Below are 22,918 nucleotides of genomic sequence, written 5' to 3'. Positions count from 1 at the left end.
GATGCAGAAATTACACCTGAATTATTTTGGAAATAACGATGGGGTAAAAGAATTGAGCATTATTCCAGCATTTTGATGCACTCTTAGAGCATAATTGGCATAAAAATAATTCAAGATACTGTAATAGAGCAGTCAATTACTCTAATAGAACAATCAGTGTGGAATAGTTTGCTTCTTACTATACTACTCACAAAGCATCAAAATAACTTTTCTGACAAATTGATACAGCAGTTATTAGTCTTGCTGTGCAATTTCATTACAAAACTGAAGAAAAAGTTTTAAAATGGGAATAATTTTGAGAATAATGAGTAAACTTTGGGAATAATAAAAGTATAATGATAACTTTTTGGGGAGATATTCAGAATAGCATAATGATGAAAATTTTGAGCGTAACTGCCACAAGCCTAAAAGTCAGCACATTGTACTGTGTGTATAGTGATAGGAAGAATGACAGGGACTAAGATTACCAGTCTGTAAAAGTAGCTCCATGAAGGATCGTATTTCAAACCTTGTACATTAAAGCAGTGCATGCATGATGTAATCTTTAAGTGGATATGCAATCTGTTGTATGTTCAGCCTGTTACACAGTACTACAAATGAAGAACACTAGGAGAAGGACCTCTCCGGTCACATCGGAAACATTGGACAATTCCCATCAAATGTAGGGAAACTATCCTGTGGTGCTACAGTACCATGAACCGACACCTTGTGCTGTCAGCAAAGATAATGGGAGAACACAGGCAAGTCCATGAAACATACATTGTATGCACTGCAATATGCCAAAAGGCACCTGTCATAGCTGTTATCTTCTCTGAAGGCATTAGCAGGCAGGCAGTCAGTCAGTAGAAAATTCCACTGAACAAAAAATTTGTAACAGTTTTTGGAATCATTTCATGTCACACTGAAGACTCTTTTGGGCCTGTAGTAAACAAATGCATTTATATACGTAAGAGATGTTTTGCTTTACTATGTCTCATAATTAGTCTGTAGAAATTGGTGCCTTATTGGTCTTGGTGATACATTTTATTAGAAGCTCACCTGGTGATGGCTCCAGTAGTACATCTATTTGACCACTACTACCCTGTTGGATGTGAGCATCATTTGGTACAGTTGGTACTGTGTAGAAATTAAAGGAATCACAATAAAATAAAATTTTACATGATATACCCTGTAATGACAACAAAATTACTGTAAACAATGAATTACCAACTGACATCTATTATCGGCCAACTCAACGTCTATTATCGTCACTATAGAATTTGCATTCACACAAGGGTTTTGCAACACTAAGCTACCTCATGCTGCTTTGTTTTGTTGTCCTAGCAATTTCTATCATGTTGTGCTATTGGTGAATGACAAGAGGTTTGTTTATGATTTAGTTTGTATATGCTAGTCTGTTATTCTTAGCATGAAAATGGTACTAGTGAACTTTATCCATGTTGTTTGTCATGTTGTAGTGTACACTGAGCCTTACACACGATGTTCAACCACCTAAGAAGAGACAGCTGCAGTTATTCAAAAGACTTTAGTGATTAAACAATCGCCCTTCCCAGTGGAATAATGTTTATTTACACATGTACACATCTGTTTATGAGAACGTCACCACTAATAGGACTTGTAATTCTTGTCATTTGTACCTTTTAAGGTGGTTTTAAATATGGTGGATCAAAGACAGCTGTTAATAATCATTATATGGATAAAAAAAGGTGGAAAGTCCTGCTGTGGTAGTTTGAAGTGATGAACAATGGAGATAACTAGGAGGATATAGCTTAGAAAGTAAGGTGAATCAAAGTAAAGTCTTATGAGGCTATCTGGAGAATTGACATATACAAAAGCAAGTTTGTAATTTAAAATGCCGTGTTTACTCGATTGTTGCCCGGTATATAATTTTTTTGCTCAAAAATAAGGATAAAACCCATCGAATAGTGTAACACTGCATTAATCTCCATCTCAATTAGCATTCTCCTGGTAAAACTTAATCGGCTGTCACATAATCGAAACTCCGGATATTAGTTAGTAAATTGACCACGTAGCACGAGGCATGACATGGTTGTGCTACAAGGACTTGAGTGAAAGAAAGGTCCTGTATAGAAGAAGTAAGTAGCAATGTGTTGTGATTGTTTTATAAAACTATAATGTAGAATAGCTATAGCAGTGGCAGATTTAAATTATTAGTGTCGAATAATACTACTAAACATATGACAGCACTAGTAAAGAGTAATTACAAAAGTATAGTGCAGTACTATTCAAGGGTGTGGTACAATTAAACTTATTTTCAGAAACAAGGATAAAGACTTTTGAATACTGCGATACTATTCAAGAGTGCGGCACATAATAAATACGGTACATACATTTTCAGGCACCATTAACTACAGTACACTTGAAATTTAGAGGAATATCACATGCTGTCAAGTGTTGAAGATATGCTACACTGCTCAGGAACAAGGTGTACACAGCTGTAGTGGATAAGAATCCCATACACAGTGGATAGAAGTTCGTGGTTATTATTTAAGGACAGAGAGCTTGTACACCATTGGTTACATTGCTGTAAGGCAGAAAGCAAAGTAACAACAACTCTTCTCAGGATTACTATGCTGACCTTTGGCCTTTGTAACATCCTTGATGAAATATTAGCGCTGTTCAATTTGTTTAAAATATGTTTAAAGCATTAAATACTGAAGTGTTTGTTTCATTAGAAAATGATTTGAGTGTATTTCGAAAATAGCACTTGAACTTTTACAATTAGTACTAGATTATTTTGTACTATTCACAAGATTTAGTTTTGAATTGTGAGGGAATGCCAAGCGAAATACCTCAAACCGTACGATAATTAATGTACTAATGAGTGGGCAATAAACAATGTTGACCGTTGATAATTGATGCTGTACACCACTGTCTTTGGCCAGGTTCTACTGAAGAATGCCACTGCCTGGGGAGCTGTACATTGTGGACACCTCAAGTATTAAATTACCTATTGCTGGGTATAAATGTTTGGGCATATTTTATTCTAAACAAGAATCCCATAGGCTGGCATACAGCAAGACTGATAATTGATTGATTACGTTAATCATTTAGTGTCAAGTTAAATTTTGAAGAAGTTAAACACTTTGTATCGTAATCCACAACTTGAACAGGCTATGAAGATGCATGGGGCTTACCTCAGTGTCTGTTCACTGTGAACAGACAAATTCCCAAAATATAGTGCTTTCTCCTATATTCCTCCGTGTACACAAAGAATGTCATTTCACAATGCAAACTTTTTCTACAGCATTATTAACAAGCTCCCTAACTCCTGTGTCCTTTAGTGTAAAGTCATGGTACAAAGATATTCTATGAACAAAGTTTCATTGATTTGCGCCTTGTTTCACTGCACAATTATAATGTGCACAGTTTTTTTTTTTACACTGTATACTACGTATGTGTATTTTTGCTCAGTATAATGATAGGTATTTCAATATATTTCAAAGGCAAATTAGAATGTGAACATGGCAGGTTTTCATTTTGCCTCTCACATATTGCATCTCTCTCGTTAATTACTTTGGGAATAGTAGGTGCTCATGGGAATAACAGGGGAATGAAAAGTGAGTATAATCTAAACCAAACCTGCCAGGCTGTGAAAAAGGTACAACCCAAATAATGCTAGAGTGAAAAAAGTTGCGAAATCAAAGGTGGCAGCCAAGAAATGGCTGCAATGATGTTAATGCCGATCATTTTATGATGAGTATAAAATGATTGGTACAAAATGATTGACATTAACATCATTGCAGCAATTTCGTGGTCTCTACCTTTTTTCACCACCCTTTTCACGGCTTGGCTGTTTTAGTTTAGATATTATACTTCGTTTTTCAATTGAATATATACACCACTAGCCAGCTTTGAAGCTTCCTTTTTACTTAATTGTCTTTTTCTTTACTACAGGAAGAAGATAAAGATGTGCATTTGACCATGTGTGCATCTTTAAACAGTTTTTTTTGTATGCATACACAAACATATGTGACCGGATTTACGAAAAGGTACCTTTTCCACACATTTGACACATCAGCAAACAAAATGATGTAACACTTGATTCCTTATACTGATTAACTTACTCTTAGTATCGAAATGTAGCCAGGTACTTTAGCTACATTCATTGAAAATTTCAAGCAATTCTATGCCATGATCAAAAAGTTATGAAGCTTTAAAGTTCAAAAAATGGGTCAAATTTTGTGTGCGAAAAAGGTACCTTTTCGCAAATCCGGTCACATATTGTTTTGCAACTCTCTACAGGGTGACTTGTAACATAGATGAATTTGTTAAAGGGTGACTTGTTTGTGGCTGAACTCTGTACATGGTGACTTGATTGCAGCTGATCTGTCTACATGATGACTTGTTTGTAAGTGAAATTTCTACAGGGTGACTTTTTGTGGCTGCACTTTCTACATGCTGACTTGATTGTAGCTGATATCTCTATGGGGCAGCTTGTAACATAGCTAAACTCCACAGGGTGAATGTTTGTAGATGAACTATCTACAGGGTGCAGCTGACTCTTTATAGGGTGACTTGATTGTAGCTGATCTCTTTACAAGGAGACTTGTTTGTAACTGAACTCTTTACATGGTGACCTGTAACATAACTGAACTCTACAAGTTGAATTTTTGTAGCTGAACTCTCTACAGGGTGATTTGTTGTGTTTGAATTCTCTACCAGGTAACTTGTTGTTACCTGAGCTACAGAGTTTGTTTAGTTTTTTGTTGTAGCATACCCAGACACAGTGTACCATATAGCCTAAATATTTACAGAGGAAAATTTTTTGGTGTTAGCAGCGAAAACTTTATCCTTGAAAAATTTAGACCTCCTTTACATATGGGATTGTAAATCCACGAAAATTTTATTTTTGCATTGCTCAACCTCAAAATATTGCTCCTTGAAATATCATTTTAGGCTATACGGTAACTTGTGACTGTTCTATTAGAATATCACAACTGACTGTAGTATTAGACCATCTCGAGTCAGCCAAGGAGTGTGCAGCTAGCTAGACCCATAACCAAGGTGAGGTCACCTTATTTACTGTTATGTAAATAGCCAGATTTGTCACAATGCCAGAACAATGAACCCATACTAGTGTGCTATAGCACTTATACCGTATAGAGGAAAACTTGGTGGGGGGAAACTTTGTGGCGAATTTGGCGATTCACTACAAATTTGCCACAAAGTTTAACCTGCCAATAACTTGTAGTGCCTAAAATTAACTATAGATTGAGCTTGAATTTGCCAAAGTTTATTTCGCCAAATGCAATTTAGCTTGCTATTCGCCAAAGTTTACCCCTGCCAAAAAAAGTTTCTCCCTATACAGTAGCTGTAATATTGCACGCATGATCAAATGTCATATAAGAGATTCGATTGTGGGTTCTTTGTGTGCGCATGGCTGATTTTTATCTCTCTCTCACCCCTTGATCCTGAGAGGAACCTGGTACTACTACGTGAATTCATGCGTCATTTTTGGAGCTGTGACCACAGGTACACCATACTCACTATATTGTCACAAGCACCAGTACATTTTTGGTGCTGTGAGCCATCATGGCAGAAGTCAAGTGGGCCATAATTTCTCAAAAAGGTCATTGTGCATACCTGATGAAACTACTACAGAGTGTCAATGAGCACCTCGCTACTACCACTCCCCTCACCGCAGATCAAGTAGCTACTCTAAGGGACCTGCACGAGCAACTTAGCCATAAGTACAGTTTCATGGACACCAAGATTCTTAAAGCACTGGACAATAATAAAAAAATAGAGGCTGAAATGTTACAAACAGAAGAGACTACATCATTGATATCTATTGCTAAGGCCAAGATCATACATCGCCTTACTCCCACTGTTGCTGAAATGGCTGGTAGAAACTTGACCTGAAGACACATCCCCAGCAACCCACCCCTTTCCTGTATCTCCAGAGCGTCACACTGGAGATCTATCTTACTCACTTGCCACCTGAAATTGGACTTGCCACAGTTCACTGATAACCCACTTTTTTGGCAAGCATTTTGGGACAGTTTTGAGGCAGCTGTACACAATAACACATCGTACAAAAACTGAGCTACATGCGTGTTCAAGGGGGAAGCATTCAAAGTCATTGCTGGATTTCAACTGACCAATGCTACAGTAAGTACACTCATTCAGTAGCTTTACAACAAGAATGCTTCGGACAATTCTCATTAACCTTCCCACCCCCAGTCAGTCATACTCCAGTTTACGTGAGTTCCATGATGCTATAGACAGTCACATTCGTAGTCTTGAATTACTCAGGAAGACAGAAGACTCCTATGACAGCTTGCTTTTCCCTGGAAAGCTCAAACAAAATTTAGTGAGAGCATATGAAAAGAGAGTTGACTGTAACTGAACTACCATCTGCTACTCTTAATGAGCAGTACTTCTTTGAGATGGGATCCCAAGTAGAAGACATGCTGTGAGCAACAGCTGCATTTGTTGCTGAAACTGGCAAGTTGATTGTTAAACTGAAAGTACAATGTCCCTTCTGTAAAGGGCCTCACTATCTCTCATTATACGGTACTGTCAGATCCTAAGCAGTGCACTGATACTGTACATCAAGACAGATTGTGCTTCAACTGTTCAGGACCCCACAAGATTTCCTCTTGTGACTCTAAGCACCATTGTCACCACTGCTGCCATAAACATCACAGTATTACGAGCTTTTGTGTCCTTGTACACCAGAGTAACCACAACCCACCTACCACTCCAGTCAACACTGTACAGCAGTAGAGCAATACCACAGCTCTCTCTGCATCCCCTGTTCAACTTTAACCAGCTGGTGTATATTCCGTGACCTCTCAATCTACTGGAGTACATCCTACAAGCTCTGTTCAACATCAACCCACTTTTCAGCTTAAACCTGCTGTTCAACCTACTGTGATCCTCTCTCCCAAGCACAACAATGTTTGCCTTCTCAAAATGGCTGTAGCAAGAGCGACAAGTTGAAACAGATGTGTTGAAGCTAATATACTACTGGATGAAGGGTCCCAGTGGTCATTCGTAACCGAAGAACTAGCCAACATGCATTCTAGATCTCCAACCTTACTCTAAGGAACTCATAACCATTTCACCATTTGGGACCAAGCACCCAATGAGTCACCATCTTAATGTTAGCAGGGTTACAATGCTCACTATGAGTGGAGAAGAATTATAACTATAATTATCTGTCCTTGCAGTGCCATACCACTTCAGAATGCATCCCTTAAGTTCAGACAGCGAGTTTGCAATTTCACTTTTAGTAGGAGCAGATTACTACTCGGACATAGTTGGAGATAAAGTTGTTCATGGCAGTGGACCAACTGCAGTAGAATCAAAGCTAGGATATCTCCTTTCAGGCTCAACCCAACAGGGGCACCCTTATTCCATGACAACTAATGTTTCAATGACTCAAAGTGACTTTGATTTAGAACGCTTTTGGTCTTTGGAATTGATTGGAGTTTCACAAGGTGATGATACAGTTGAAGTCAACATGACAGAGAATTACCTCACCTCCTGTGCCACACAAGCCACTGATGGGGCATACGTAGCCTGGAGAACACTTTATCCTCCATGTAAATACACTGTAGCAGAACATAGAACACAACAATTAGCAAAGAGATTAGTTATTCAACCTAAGCTACTACAATTGTAGCAGCACCAGATCATTACTGACCAAGAATCCAGGGTACTCATTGAACAAGTCAACACATCAAGTGAGTATACTGACACTCATTACATTCTACACCATGCAGTAGAGAAAGACTCACCAACTACATCCATTAGAATTGGTTTTGATTGCAGCTGCCAACAGTCAGTTAGCCACCCCTTACTTAGAGATCGGTTTACCATGTAGTAATGATTTGTATGCCACATCCTCATTCGTTTCAGGCTTCATCAGTTTGGGATCTTGAGAAAGCATTTTTTGAACATACACTTACACCCAGATGATACAGATTACACCCAGTGTTTTTGGCTATCAAACCTTGCAGATTCATCCAGTCAGTTTCATTTTATTGTCTCCCCTTTCATACTTAATGCAGTCCTTCAACATCATCTCAAGCAACATAATACAGCTGTATCTCGTCACATGCAAATTAATCTTTACGTTGATGATGTCATTGCTTGCTGTGATACAGAGGATGCAACTACAGACTATTACAAGGAAGCTTGAGCCATTATATCTAGTGGAATGTTCAACCTCTATAGCTGGTCCTCCAACAGTAACATTACTTATCAGAGTTGAATACTGTATTATTATTATTATTATTATTACTAGGACTGGGTCACACATAACCAAGTAAATTTGTTAATGTATATACTAAAGCAATCATTTCCAATTTCAGACAAACAAGGGTACGGATAAATGAGAGTCGGATAACTGAGGGTCTACAAGGGCGTAGGCAGGGGGGCAGGGCCGCCCAGAGAAATTAAGGGGCCCAGGGCAAAGAGTTAAAGTGGGGCCCTTGACCCAAGTTGTAAGGTGAAGACCAAAAAAAAAAAAAAAAAAAAAAAAAGGTCACAACCTGCTGGAAATGACAATAACTACCCATCACCAACCATATCTCCTTATCTATAAACTTGCTACACTGCTCCCAGAAGAATACTGTGACTACTCTATTAGAGTATTTAGATCTGACTGCTCTATTAGAGTATATCGATCTTTTAAACAGGTATTCAGGGGGCCCTTCATGGGGCCTCCTGGGGCCTCTTTCAGGCTGGGGCCCGGGGAAAAATGCCCCAGTTGTCCCCCCCTGTGGGCGGCCCTGCAGGGGGGGTTCGGATGGTTCGGACGAACCCCCCCTTTCAGAGGCAGATTTTTTTTTAAATTAAAAATCACACCAAATCTTACAGCCTTGGATCTCTCCGGTAGCTACTTGCCCACTGGCGCTCCTCTGTACTACTCCTGAGGGTCACATCACATTACTGCTGAACCATTGAAAAGCATATCTATTGCATCACGTGATCAATTGCGCACGTGATGCATAGTTGAAATGGCGCGAGTGAAATGGCGAAGGACTGTTCAATGGTCGGTTGAGACATATTACAAGGCAGCAGCTGCTAAATTTGAGTGGTTATGTTTATACATGTTTCAGGTTAGCACAAACTGTGAATTGTTGATGTATATTTACTTGAATGGTTTGTTTATTTGTTAAATGTTGTGGGCACATGACGTCTCGAACATATTGGAGTACAAGCCAAGTCTGAAGTTGCTGACCATCAACAGGAGGACCGGCCAAGAATAATGTATCTGGAAAGAAGTATTGCCAACTAAGGGACTCGAGTGGAGAGCTTCCGTGTGCTAGGAAATTGAAGTTGGCTGTCAGTATGCTGTCTGGAAGTGAAGATTAGTTAGTTTTACAATAGGTTTATAGTTTCTATAAACTGCATAAACAGCAGTGTGTAAGTTTTAGCTAGTTAGATGCACAAACAGCACCTTTTAATGTTGCTGCCTAAGGGCACTTTTTGTGTATGCATCATTTTCGTCCAAACGTGGTTTAGGGGAAGCACCCAGGCCTTCCCCTTAAGACATTCCGCTTTAAATCCGAACCCCCTTCAAAAATATCCTGGCTACGCCCCTGGGTCTACTGTACTTAAACATTATACAACAATAAGTAGCACAGCTTAATTCAATTTCACCGATATCATTTTCAGCTATATACTGAATGGACAGAAGTGGAGCTATTCTCTATGAATAACTTGACTGTGTATGAAAATTAGGAGGCAATAAATAGAAGCAAGATCATGTGATGCAGTGCATGATTACAAAAACTACTCAGTATTGTGGAACAAAGGATTGGAATTAACTCTTTCAGTAGTAGTGGGTTGGACAGTTTACATTTGGATTAAGTTCTGTAGTATTTGTTGTGGTCCAAACTCAGAACAACCTAGAATAGAGTAAGGTATTTTAGACATTAGCACTCATCTAGTAATGTGGATACTGCTTAGTGATAGCTCAAATGGTGTGGTATGCTTCTTCAATCAATAATTGTTCTTTATTTCTAGGCTAGCAACTCTAGTGGAAGTACATATTTATCATGTGAAAGAATATTTTAAAAATCACGTGCTTTTCAAGTTTCTTGTTATAGTTGGGTATAAACTATAAAGACACATGCATGCAGACATATAAATGGTTATAATTAAGCTGACCAATAGCCAGTCAGGGCTGTAAGGTGATATTAGTCATCTTACATGCGGTAGTGTAGGAAAAGTATTGTACATAATGCATAACACATACATTATTTTTTGAAATGTTGTATTGATGTCCATATGAAGATGGGCATGTGTCAGTATGTTGCATGGCTAAATATGACTTGCCCACCCAATGGCAAAGTCTGGCTACGGCCTGCACAGCAGTGTTAAAATGAAAAACAGATGTCAAAAATTCTTTAGATTCCACTCTTTGCATTCCCATAGAACAATCATTAATTCAGTCTAACTTGTGAGTACCTAAGAAAGAAGCACCAATAGTTTGGCTTAGAAATTTAGTACAGTTAATGTTACAGATGTTAATAGTGTTTCTATATAGTCTGGCAGTGCCTGCCTCTTCACATAGAGAGGAATAATTTGGTCACTCTAGAGTTGCAACAGTGGAATGTAATTAAACAGTGATGTCACAATGTCAGTAAGAATGGCACACCCAACATCCACACAAAGTGAGCAGTTCTGAAATAGATCAACGACCAAAGATATTTTTCCATATGGATTAACATAACCAAAGATTTCTTTCCATTACCAGTTTTACTACCTCCATCTTTTCTTTTAAAGAGCATCCTATTGACGGCTACAATCAGCTTCAGTTATACCACATCTTCACACAAACTCTTTGCGCATCAAGTGGTAACTCCAAAACAAACATAACAGATACTTTGTAATTACTGTACCAGCAATGCAATCTGATTGGTGTTATCTGTTTTCAGTAACATACTACAAATTTTGAATGTTAGTGTGACCAGACCGTTACTCTATACGAAGGCTGACTAGTTTCTACAGTCACTTAAAACTGTGTGAAGTACAAGTATACACAACACAATGACCAATAAAATGAAGAGTCAAATACTTTTATCAGGTTGAAATTCATTACAGACCTCTTCTGCCTTCGACGCTAGAGACACAGTCTAATGTGAAAGTCATCTTTACTGGAAATAAATGGGAAAATCCCATTTTTGTAGTAAAACAAGGAACAAATAAACAATGAATGGAGATCTTATGGCTGCTCTATTAAGATATATTATATCAAAACATCTATAGGGTGCTCTATTTTAATATCTGACATGTTTGACATCTCTCTTATGCTATCTCTTGGACCCTTTTCCTACTCAGGGGCGGATCCAGACTTATTAAAAGGGGGTTTCACTCTGGAATTGCAACTTCAACCTGGCTGTAAGTTTAAACATAGATAGTATATTATCTATGGGTATATATTATCTATGGTTTGAAGACCAAACAAACTAACACAAAAGGTCATCTGCTGACAATAGCTGCCCTTCACCATAGATACTCTCACCAACTATATTTCCTCCACACATAGCCTGCTACACTGCTCCCCTTAAAAATACTGTGACTGCTCTATTAGAGTATCTCGAGTAAGAGAGGCTTTTTCAAAAGGGGGGTTCCATGGAACCCTTTGAACCTCCCTGGATCCCCCCTGTTACTTAATCTAAGCAGCTTACAACACTTTTTGAGCTGTACATTTTCTTGCTTCGTTTTTCGTCGCGTTTCTCCCTGGCTCTTTCAGTCGTGAAACACGCGACCCAATCTCGATCTTAACTTGTATAGAGTATGTATGATAGCTGCTTGAGCCAGTTATGGCTTATCCACACCCAGCAAGTTCCCTCAAAGCGTCGGCTGAAAGTTTGAAGTAAGGTAAATGCGGGTATTTCCGGACAGCGTACAATTCCGGACACTTTGGTACCTTTATCAAGCTAGCCGAGGAACGAAACAACGGATTGCCTTGAAATTTCTGCTGTGAATAGCTATTCTTATAGGGATTATAAAAATCGAAAAGTGCGTTCTAGCTGATTCATTCTTGGGTGCTATACACGAAGTGTCCGGAATTGTGCGCTGTCCGGAAATACCCGCATTTACCTTACGTTTCTAACACCTAATTTAACGCGCAGCGCATATGTTCTGGTTACTATGGAACTACAATACAAACCCGGTTCTCGAACCGGTTATACGAGATCAATGTTTAGTTTTAGGCGCAGTGTATATAAAATGTTTTCCGAACACCCAAACAGGTTATGCAAGTGGCATTTCTCGTAACTAACGCGTCGTGTGTTGAAATTGGTTACTAGGAACTGAATAGCCAGATGGCGTTATTTGGAAAACCAAACTAATGAACGAAGACATTGTTTAACAAACTGTTTTATTGTTTTGACGTTCGGCTATTGTCTAACCCGATGCCGGTGAGTTTTCATGTGTGTGCTGCGTAGTTTTACCTGTACATTAAATATTTATGATGTCATTTCTTATTATTCTTATTACTTGGTTATGTAATTACTAAGACCGCATCACATACAACCAAGTACATACACCAATGTGACAGCCCCCTGGTGACGCTATTAGGTGGTGAAGGCATGATCCAGGGCCGCCCAGAGAAATTGAGGAGCCCAGGGCAGAGAGTTAAAGTGTGGCCCCAAGAGCAAGGAGGTTTCCATTCTGAATCACAACTTCACCCAAGCTGTAAGTCAAAGACCCCCCAAAAAAAGGTCATTACATGCTGACAATTACAATAGCTACCCCTCACAGACCATATCTCCTTATTTATAAGCTTACTACACTGCTCCTCTGAAGAATATTGTGACTGCTGTATTAGAGTATATCGATCTTTTAAACAGGTACTTAAGGGGCCTTTCATGGGGCCTCCTGGGGCCCTTTCAGGCTGGGGCCTGGGGCTAAATGCCCCAGTTGCCCCCCCTGTGGGCGGCCCTGGCACAATCCCCTCAATATGTCACAGTAGTGACAGATACAACACAATAGTGGCATCGTAACTAAAGGCCACCAGTAGCCAAGTGCCAGTACATCATTGGTGTGGTAATGGCACAGAAATGTGTACACAGTATAAAACATACAGGAAAGAACTATACATTATTGCAGTATTGTATGCAGCAATACATTATAGGCAACATCAACAGATAAAAATTATTAGGCAATATACAGTAAAGTACTGATCAACATTAACTAGATCTAAATAAGGTTCATCAGTGGTGTAGCAATGGCACAGCGACGGGTGACACACTATAATTATGCATACACAACTTGCAGGAGATAGCTATATACACAATACTGTAGGAGTATGCAAGCCAGATGAACCAGATAAAGGAAGACAGACAAGCCAGCCAGAACCTAGTAGCTAGCTAAGCCAGGTGAAGGCAAAAAAGATTAAGCATGGATTGAATTGCCTGATACCAACACAAAGGAAGTTCGCCATCCCAGCTGCACAAGACAAGATTGTTTACTTGTATTTCATATTGTAAAGAGCATGGTATGTGACTGGCAGCTGGTATGGAGACTTGAGATATTACAAACATAAAAACTTACTTGTAATCTTCTTGTTTATGTGAAAGTGGCCTCTCGCTCTCCTGCAGTCACTTCACGGACATTTGCTAATCTTCTCCTTCGCGCAATCTGTAATTAAGCAAGGGTGTGGTACTGGGAGTTATATAGAATTACACGTATGATCAAGTCATCAGCACGAATGGGCGCAACAATTATACGTTTGTGCCTCCGTTCACAGGCGAATCGATCCCCGGTTAGTTTATGTCTCTAGGCCTCATAGTTTTCTCAAATATTAATTATTAATTATTTATTTATTATTTTTTTATGACGTAATTTTAACTGCGTTTCATATTATTCTGAGTACTTAGTTGTATAATTATTATTAATTTTATTATGCACGAGCCTCAAAATAAGGGTGTGTGTGCATATAAAGTCCATCTGTAAAATATCTACAGTTTAATAGTATTAAGTTTGCTATATAATAAAAATGTTCAAGTCAGTTACTGAGTAGAAATCACACGGTAATAAGTTCCATAGTCTGATTGAGGTTGGGAGGAAAGAATGATAGTAACAATTCAATCTTGCAGGTAGACTGATAAATCTCTTTAGATGACTCCGTATACCTGATGTTATTGGATGGATATGTTGTGAGAAATTGATAGAAATTAGATTGTTAATAATTACCTGTGCCAAAAACAGCCCAGCTGTAAAAAAGGCAAGGCCAAGAATGCACAAATACATGTTCATGGAGTAACTACAACCAAAAGACGTGATATCAAAATCTGGCCAAGAAAGCATTTACAGTATTGGCACTTATATGCATTCGTTTTCTATATGCTTCACATTATCACATCCAGCTAGCTGTACATGTTTGCTTGCAATATAAACAATACTACTGAGACAATAAAAGATGATTACACTGCATTGTTACCAAAATTATTTTAACTAAAAATTTACAATTGGTTTCTACTTGGCCATCTTTTTAATGCAAACACTTACTATGCGGCAAGTTCATGCTTTTATCTAAAAGTGCACAAAAAAGGTCTTAGCACCCTAACTAACTGTTCGGGGTTTGGATTCAGTAACGATGACTGATAGAGTAGATTCAATAGATGACTTCGTGATCACTTAAACCAAGAGTAACCTCAACTCTGTGAATTAAACTAGGTCTATTAGTAGCAATAAATCCAAGGTATTACTACCTCTTGTTGGCGAGTCAACCATTTGAGTAAGTCCAAAAGTACTGAATGTTTCAATTAACATATTACATAAGTCTAAAGGGTATGAACTACCTACGGCAGTGTTTAAACTACATTTAGTATTTGGTAGATTAAAGTCACCTGTAACCCACAGAACAGCTTTCTCATACTTAATGCACAGATTTTCTATTATTTTACATACATTTTGCATATATAGTATATCTCCGCTGGGTGGTCTATTTACAGTCAATACAATTAAGATTTGGCCATCAGATAGATTGGCCCTGCTGTAGCCCCACAATAATGTCTTATTTATGTCACATAGTATCTTATAGTGGACATGGCAATACTCGCAATTATCACATGATCACCTCAGTGCAATAATTGCAAGTAGAAAATACCAGTACTGCCCAACCCTACTACAAGCCACATTAAGGATTTTCAATCCTTTGGCTTTTATCTCCCCAGTTGTAGTTTGAACCAGGATTCTCATACAGACCTTATGGCAACACAAGGTTGACTGGGATAAACCACTAAAATTAATGATAACATAGCTAAGGACCGGAGAGGTTGTTAATGATTTGAAGCAATCTTCAATGTTCTCTGTCAAGAGATGCTACTATCTTGCTCCTCCACACACCCTACTATCCACTGTTTTGCTGATGCAAGCAATTAGGCCTATGGAGCTATCATCTTCCTCACAGACAACAACCAAGTTTCATTTACACTAGCAAAGACTCATGTTGCACCACTGAAGCAACTCATGTTGCCTTGTCTTGAACTAATGGCTGCACTGATTGCCACAAGACTAACACATTTTGTAATAACGCATATCTCATTGCAAGACTCACCAATATTCATTGGTCCAACAGCCAGATTGTGCTGCACTGGATGGGCAGTACCAAGCAACTTCCAACCTTAATACGGAACCATGTCACAGAGATACAGACAACCTTCCAAGTGCCAAGTGGAGATACTGCCCCACACTAGTGAATACTGCAGACCTCTTGTCGAGAGGCACAACTACTCAAGCACTGATGTCTTCAAAGCTATGGCAGTATGGACCAGACTGGCTAACTACACCATTATTATGGCCATCCTGTGAACTTCCATGTCTATCTCCACTACTTGTAGCAGCAGCAGCAACTGCAACAGAGTTTGTCCCCACAATGCCAAATCAAACTGACATTGGACCTCATTGTTTATCTCAATCAACAGTGATGGGCAAGTTACTTTTTAAAAGTAACTAGCTACATATTACTTGCAACTGAACAATTTAGTTACAATTACATATTACCCATAAATAAAGTAACTATAATAATACTACATATTATATTACTTTGTGTCCACAGCCTTAAGCTGTCACGTGTGAAACTACCACCTTATCACGTGACATTATTACATTGTTGGACAATGTGCAAATCTTGGTTATACATAAGAAGCTGGTGAATAAGCTTCATTCAGTAGGCTTCATTACTTCGTCGTGGCTAGGCGTTACTCAGTGGATTACTAATGAGATTAGTAACTTCGTTACTTGTAGTAATAATATTACGTAATATTAGATTCGTTACAGTAACTACATTACTTAGGTAACGCGTTACATTTGTAAGTAAGTAACTTGAGTTTTATTACCTGTATTTATAGCGTATTTTGTTATATTACTTAGTTACCACAAAATAAATAATATTACATAATGCGTTACATAAGTAACACGTTACTCTCAACACTGTCAATCAACCGCCACAGTATACTTAGTAAATTACTTACTGTGACTGCAATCACTGCATAATGTTCTTCATTTTGAAGGAAATAAAGAACTTTCCCAGAGCAACGCCAGACTGGACCTGTTCGTGCTGAAGAACTTATCCCAGCAAAATTATGATGGATCAAGGATACCCAACAAACTGTGTACTGGAGAGAACTTGCTAGCCTTGATCAGATCACAAAACAACCCAGCACTAACCATACTATGCTTGTCAGACAACTTTGACTGTTCCTAAACTCCAAAAGATACCTATGATATGGTGGATGGATCCGCAATGTGCCACTTAATAAAACAATCAAGTTTCTATGCCTCCTACTGTCTAAGCATCCACTATTCTCACTAATTGTTCTGGACATACAAACAACACTATGCCACTCAGGCACAGGAGCAACACTGACTGCTCTTCGACAATCCTATTGGATCACAGTTGCTAGACTATTTATTAAGTCAATACTACGTAATTGTGTCATCTGCCATAAAGTCTCAGGTAACACTGTATGTGTGACATGGATGAGAGGAAATTAAGGTCTATTTGTGTTTATTTATGTGTACCACAACTCATGCATTTCATTAAGAGATTGTCCAAGATCTTAGTACAGAGACATTTCTCCTAAGTTTGCCACAAGAAGATCGCTCCCTACCACAATGGACTTAGATAATGCTCTCTGCCACAGATGAGCTACTTTTCCTGATGCAGTCACCAGAAGTAAAGAGAGAATGGAGTTACTTGGAAATTTATCCCGAAGAGAGCCCCATGGTGGGACGGTTTCTGGGAACAAATGGTTGGACTTACGAAAGCAGCACTGAAGAAGGTTCTTGGGAGACAACACAAGTCACTGATCACCTTAGAGATGGTCATTGTAGAAATTAAGGCAGCACTTAATGACCGACATAACGTATTGTCAGAGCATGGAGATTTAGAACCATTGATAACTGCCCACCTAAGATAGATAACATGCCTCCCTCATGAAATAGCAGATGATGAACTGATTGATCCTATTTATGGTGAGGTTTGTGGTAATGCCAAGCTACTTGCATACTGCAGAATTTCCAGAAATGTTGATGTCATGAGTACCTTACATCCTTGTAAGAGAAGTTCATTGAGCTACTAGTAACAATTGTCAACAGTTAGGACAGGAGATGTGGTACTTATCCATGATGATGCACCTCATGCCACGTGGAAAGATGGGAGTAGTGCAAGATTTGATCACAGGAGGAGATTGTATAACACTACGCACTGCTACTGGACTGACCAACCGACTGGTGACAAGGCTATATCCATTGGAGCTTAACGTGACAACTCACACCGAGACTGAAGCAAGACAGGCAGAAGATATTGCTACTACTGAGACATTGACAAGTACTGAGTCATCAATAAGTGCCCGACCACAACAATTGTCAGCCCATAGAGCTACTGTGAAGATTAAGGAGTGGGCTAGAGCTCTTGCTACCCCACCGGAGGATGTCAAAAGTGTTTCCAATCAGTTAAGTATCACAGAGCTACACATGTGTGAAAATTGCATTTTCTTTCTTCCTGTCATATACCCATGGTGTGGCATGCCAGCTTTCTTGGACAGCACAACACACTACCATGTATCTTGATCAGAAATTTCAAAAACAGCTAACAACCCCAAATGTATGAATTTTATTTCAATTACAATACCATCATTCATGAGCGTATTACTGCATACTAATATTCCATCTACATATGCTTCAACCTATGAATATTATACAATGAAAGCATCTTCATGAAAGACTGTTAGTGTGCCCAACATCAAATCTAGCATTAAAAATAAGAAAATATTTGTGTGTAGATGCACTAATATTTATGATTTTAAATTGCCAAATGTAGTTTTTGGTCTGCCTGCCAGTAGTGATGCAATGGTATTCTGCAGTATTGGTCTTGCATGGGTATGTCATGTATAATCACTATGAGACTAGGAGGTTACCATATAGTCTCATAGTGATAATACCAGATTACCAGATTTCGCGGTTGCATTGCTTTCCACAAAATTTTCATCCTCATAAACAATCATTATCAGGGTTAGGTCTATGCTTTCTATTAAATAAACACAGTGAAAAACAACTGATCCTCGAAAATAAAACCGCACAAATCCTGAAATTTGTCGATCTGCAAAAATTACATACCTCAAAAATTTGTACGTATACGGCAAATGAAGATATGACTTGAACTGAATGCACACACATTATGATTTCCTTTTATAGCTAATGTACTGTGTTCAACTTCCCATTGTAGCTTTGTTTGTTGATTGTAGATTTTTTCTTTTTAGAGGGGAGGAAGTGTTATGTATTGTCACTACTTTAGGTACATTATATATGGCACACATACGTGCAATTTTGTGAGTCATTAATTAGAATTCTAACATGAGTCTTCAAGGTCACTACAGGGTATAGCTATCATGCAAAGCCAAATGCCAACATACTTGGTGTTTTATTTGATTTTCAAGATGGCAGGATATATTATAGTGTATTGCATGCAGCTAAACATGGGCAGATATATATACAGATAGACAAATAAGAGGTGAGGTCACTGTGCTTCAGTAAATGGATTGTTAAGAAGTATACTGTGCAGTTTCCATGCTTAGTAGTGATCTTGAACCTATCGTGAAGTAACTGATAGGTATCTACTGGGTCCTCTTTTAGTTGTAGTGTGGTGCTTTAAAATTTTGTGGTATCTAAATATGTGACCTGGTTTTACAAAACCGATCCTAATCGCACATCAGGAAAAATCAAACTAACACCTCCAGTGGTTAGCTACACTATTGCACTAGTAGTTTTGACACTAAGTACCACTCAAACTACTTGAGGCTGGTTTCAACAGACATCTTTTCTGGGTGGTGTGTAGAGCTCGAGTGGCAGTTTTAGGCCTTTGTGAAGGACCTGGCTTGCCAAGTACAAGTGGTTTACTGGTGGACAGCCTGATAATGTTGGCAAGACATTTTTCTGTGGATTTTGCTACATATCAGCCACTAAGGAGCCAGCACAGCCCTGTAATTTGTCTCTGGACTCCAATCGTGATCTGTCTCCATTTTGAGGTCTAACCCTTGCCCACCTGCCACCCCCCACCCCTTTGTGAGCACTCGTGATACTACTCTGCTCGTCTAACTGCTCAGATTTTCTATCTTATTTGACAGGAAACTCTACAAGCAGCTACAAGTACTGGAAGTGGCCTGAAAGGTAATAGATTGATACATCTTTTATGTAAATTTCATACGCGTACTGGCTATCCTTGGAGAGTTATGCTGGCTTGAATTCTTTAAAACTGTTTATCTCGAAACTTCTAATGTGTGATTTGGATCGTTTTTCCAAAATCCAGTCACATATGCTGCTCAAGTAAAGGAATGCCTTGATATGGTCTTGTTGTGTAATGAAGATGATGACCAGCCTGCTGATAAAGGAAAGACAAAACTCAGATGGTACACACTCAATGGAACCCCAAAAAGCACATTCCACAGGTGAGTTTGTTATTGTGGCATAAAATGGTTGCCGTGTGCTACTTCGTTTGTCTTCCAGCTTTTCAACTGTAGTCAGGCAGCCTGACCAAAATTCTATTTTCAGCAAAAAATTACATATTAGCCAGCTGTGTTTTCTATTTTGATGTTGATGGACCAATATTATAAAGGTGATTTCATCGAATAAGATGTCTCTAGAAGGATTTTAAAGGACACATTTTGGGCAGCACTCATCGGTAATCCCTACTTAAGTAACATTACTGTACACTTTGATTATGATACATTGCAATTTTTAAACCAAGCGCGCCAGTCGGCCAAAGGCCGGCTGTGGGCGCGCGCCTAGTTTACTGAAATTGTTTTCGTAAATGTGTGTGTGTGTGTGTGTGTGCGTGTGTGTGTGTGTGTGTGTGTGTGTGTGTGTGTGTGTGTGTGTGAATGTGTTTGTGTGTGTGTGTGAATGTGTTTGTGTGTGTGTGTGTGTGTGTGTGTGTGTGTGTATGTGTGTGTGTGTGTGTGCGTGTGTGTGTGTGTGTGTGTGTGTGTGTGTGTGTGTGTGTGAATGTGTTTGTGTGGGTGTGTGAATGTGTTTGTGTGTGTGTATGTGTGTGTGTGTGTGTGTGCGTGTGTGTGTGTGTGTGTGTGTGTGTGTGTGTGTGTGTGAATGTGTTTGTGTGTGTGTGTGTGCGTGCGCGCGCGCGTGTGTGTGTGTGTGTACCTACCTATCAACCTATCTACCTATGTTTGTCCGTATGCACCCACGTGAGCAAAATCGTTAAATAATGGTAAAAGCAGTTTTTATGTAAAAAGTAAAATAAAGTCTGTATTAAACTTCTGTACAGGTGAACTTTAATCTGAGGTGGTTTCTTTTCGGCAGACTGAAATATGGGTGTGGCGACTTTCCTCAGACTACCGGTAAAAGCAGTTTTTATGTAAAAAGTAAAATGAAGTCTGTATTAAACTTCTGTACAGGTGAACTTTAATCTGAAGTGGTTTCTTTTCGGCAGATTGAAATATGGGTGTGGCGACTTTCCTCAGACTACCTTCCCCTTGAGGTTTTTAGGCGTTTAACAACTGAAAAACAACGGTGCAGGCCTCGTACACTACCAGGAATAGCCTATCGTTTCGAATTTAAAGGGGGCGTATCCCTTACGTATGCGAACGAAAATGAAGAGCAGCTTTGAGGCTTTGTCAAGAGAATTTGTGGGAAAAAACACATTATTATTATTAAGTTTAATATGCAAAACCTCCATTAAGGAGTATGACACATATATCTTATATCTTACAAAATTATTCAAGAGTTTCTGATCAAGTTCATCACAATACTTGCTTGAGACACTGCATTGCTAAAATCTGTTCTGTAGCTACTTTGATCTTGATATTATATGGCTTGATATGATGGAGTTGATCTAAATTAGGAAACTTCTCTTAGAACTATTTTACCATTCTTAATCCAATACAATTTATCCTGCTTGTTGAGCTGAGCTCACTTAGCCTGGCACGTAGTTGTTTGTTCTGTATTTGTTCTTGTGGGGTTAAGTCAGGTGTTATAAATACTTTAGTGACATGAGTCGGGTGCTCCTTCTTACGCAAGTTCAACCTGTTGCGGAGAATTTTAAACTTTTCCTCTCTTGTTGACAAAGTAACTTTCGTGAGTCTGGGCCTTCCAGTCTGTTTACCAATTCGTGTTACATCACTGATGTGAGCATTAACTCCAATGTATTTATTAATCAAGGATGTGACATTCTGAGTATCTTCGTTCTTCCGAATACTGGCTTCTGTTGATGTGGATTCTGGAAGGTTGTGCACAATCAAATTCAGTTTCCGTTTCTCCGTTCCTTTTCTTCAGATATGATCGCTGCAGTCATTGATGCTATTGATTCAACAGTTACCTCCTTGCTATGAATCACTTGTTCAGATGGCTCAGTGTTTTCTACTACCATAGCAGTATCAGGCTCTTGTTCACTGTAACTAACTAAATTATTTACTTTCTCTGTCAAGTCCTCAAATCTGTTTAATAGATCCATTTGCACAGAGTTCAGCTTAGTTTCTATTACATCACAAACTTCCTTAGTGTTGTCATAAGCCATTAGGGCATTGGGCAATTTATAAAAACAATGAGAACAGAAAAATACAATATTGTTTGGTAAATCAGAAAAAGCGCCATATTGCCCAACACTTAAATTAATGCAAACTCTGTGCTGCCACTTTCTGCACCAAACACACTCAAAAGCATCACCAGTTATTAACTTGTTACAGGTGATACATGTGTCACTCTCCTCTTTATCCAATGAGAACGCTGGTGAAGTCGAATTTCCACTAGACGGCTTGATTCCCCTGATTTCTGGCATGGTAAATAGTTTCTCTATATGTTACAATGAACAACAATACTTGTACGCCTGTAGAACCAAGAGAAAAGGCGTTTCAGCGGAGACAAATATTCAGTCAAGGTCAGTACTCCAACTCCCATGTCTCACATGATGCACATTAGTCACACTATAAAACAGTTTAGAAGATACTTCTGTGTGTAATATGTTGGTAAAAGCGGATTGTTTAACCATAGATAATATACCCTAATGGATTAGTGACGAACTTAACAACGCATACTGACGTCACGGCAATCCTCGTTACGGGTGAACGCAGACCCGCCCACAAATTTAAGCACCTTTTTGGTTGCTAATTGTCCACTACCAGAGATAATATAGTACAGGGATTCGCAACAGTGACGTCATTTCCGTAGGAACTAATAGTTTTATGTACGGACAATCCTCGTTACGGGTTTGATGGGTCTTGGTTACGCTAGGTTACAGGCTCAGAATCAGCCTCGCTTCACAAAATATAACTTTTATACAACTCTTCAGTCATTGGGGACATAGTTGATGCTTAAAAAATTCTCGTACCTTGTCACAATCCTTAGTAATAGCACCACAAAAACTATTGGTGCCACGCCTGAGCAACCAAAGCAAAAAAGTTCCGAGACAAAC

At 38.9% G+C, this 22,918-nt stretch overlaps 1 protein-coding gene across 1 annotated transcript in view; it reads right to left on the bottom strand.

The window, feature by feature from the left end:
* Window positions 1–956: 956 nt before the first annotated feature.
* Window positions 957–22,918, bottom strand: part of LOC136253414 (uncharacterized) — a 48,617-nt gene continuing 26,655 nt past the window's right edge. The window contains exon 4 of the mRNA XM_066046088.1: window positions 957–1,116. Coding sequence (XP_065902160.1) covers window positions 980–1,116 — 137 coding nt within the window. The 3' untranslated portion in view covers window positions 957–979. The remainder of the gene's footprint in view (window positions 1,117–22,918) is intronic.

The sequence above is a fragment of the Dysidea avara genome, chromosome 4 (assembly GCF_963678975.1).
Source record: "Dysidea avara chromosome 4, odDysAvar1.4, whole genome shotgun sequence".
Classification (NCBI taxonomy): domain Eukaryota; kingdom Metazoa; phylum Porifera; class Demospongiae; order Dictyoceratida; family Dysideidae; genus Dysidea; species Dysidea avara.
Note: the sequence above shows the minus strand (reverse complement) of the source record. Positions and strands in the feature narration are given on the sequence as shown.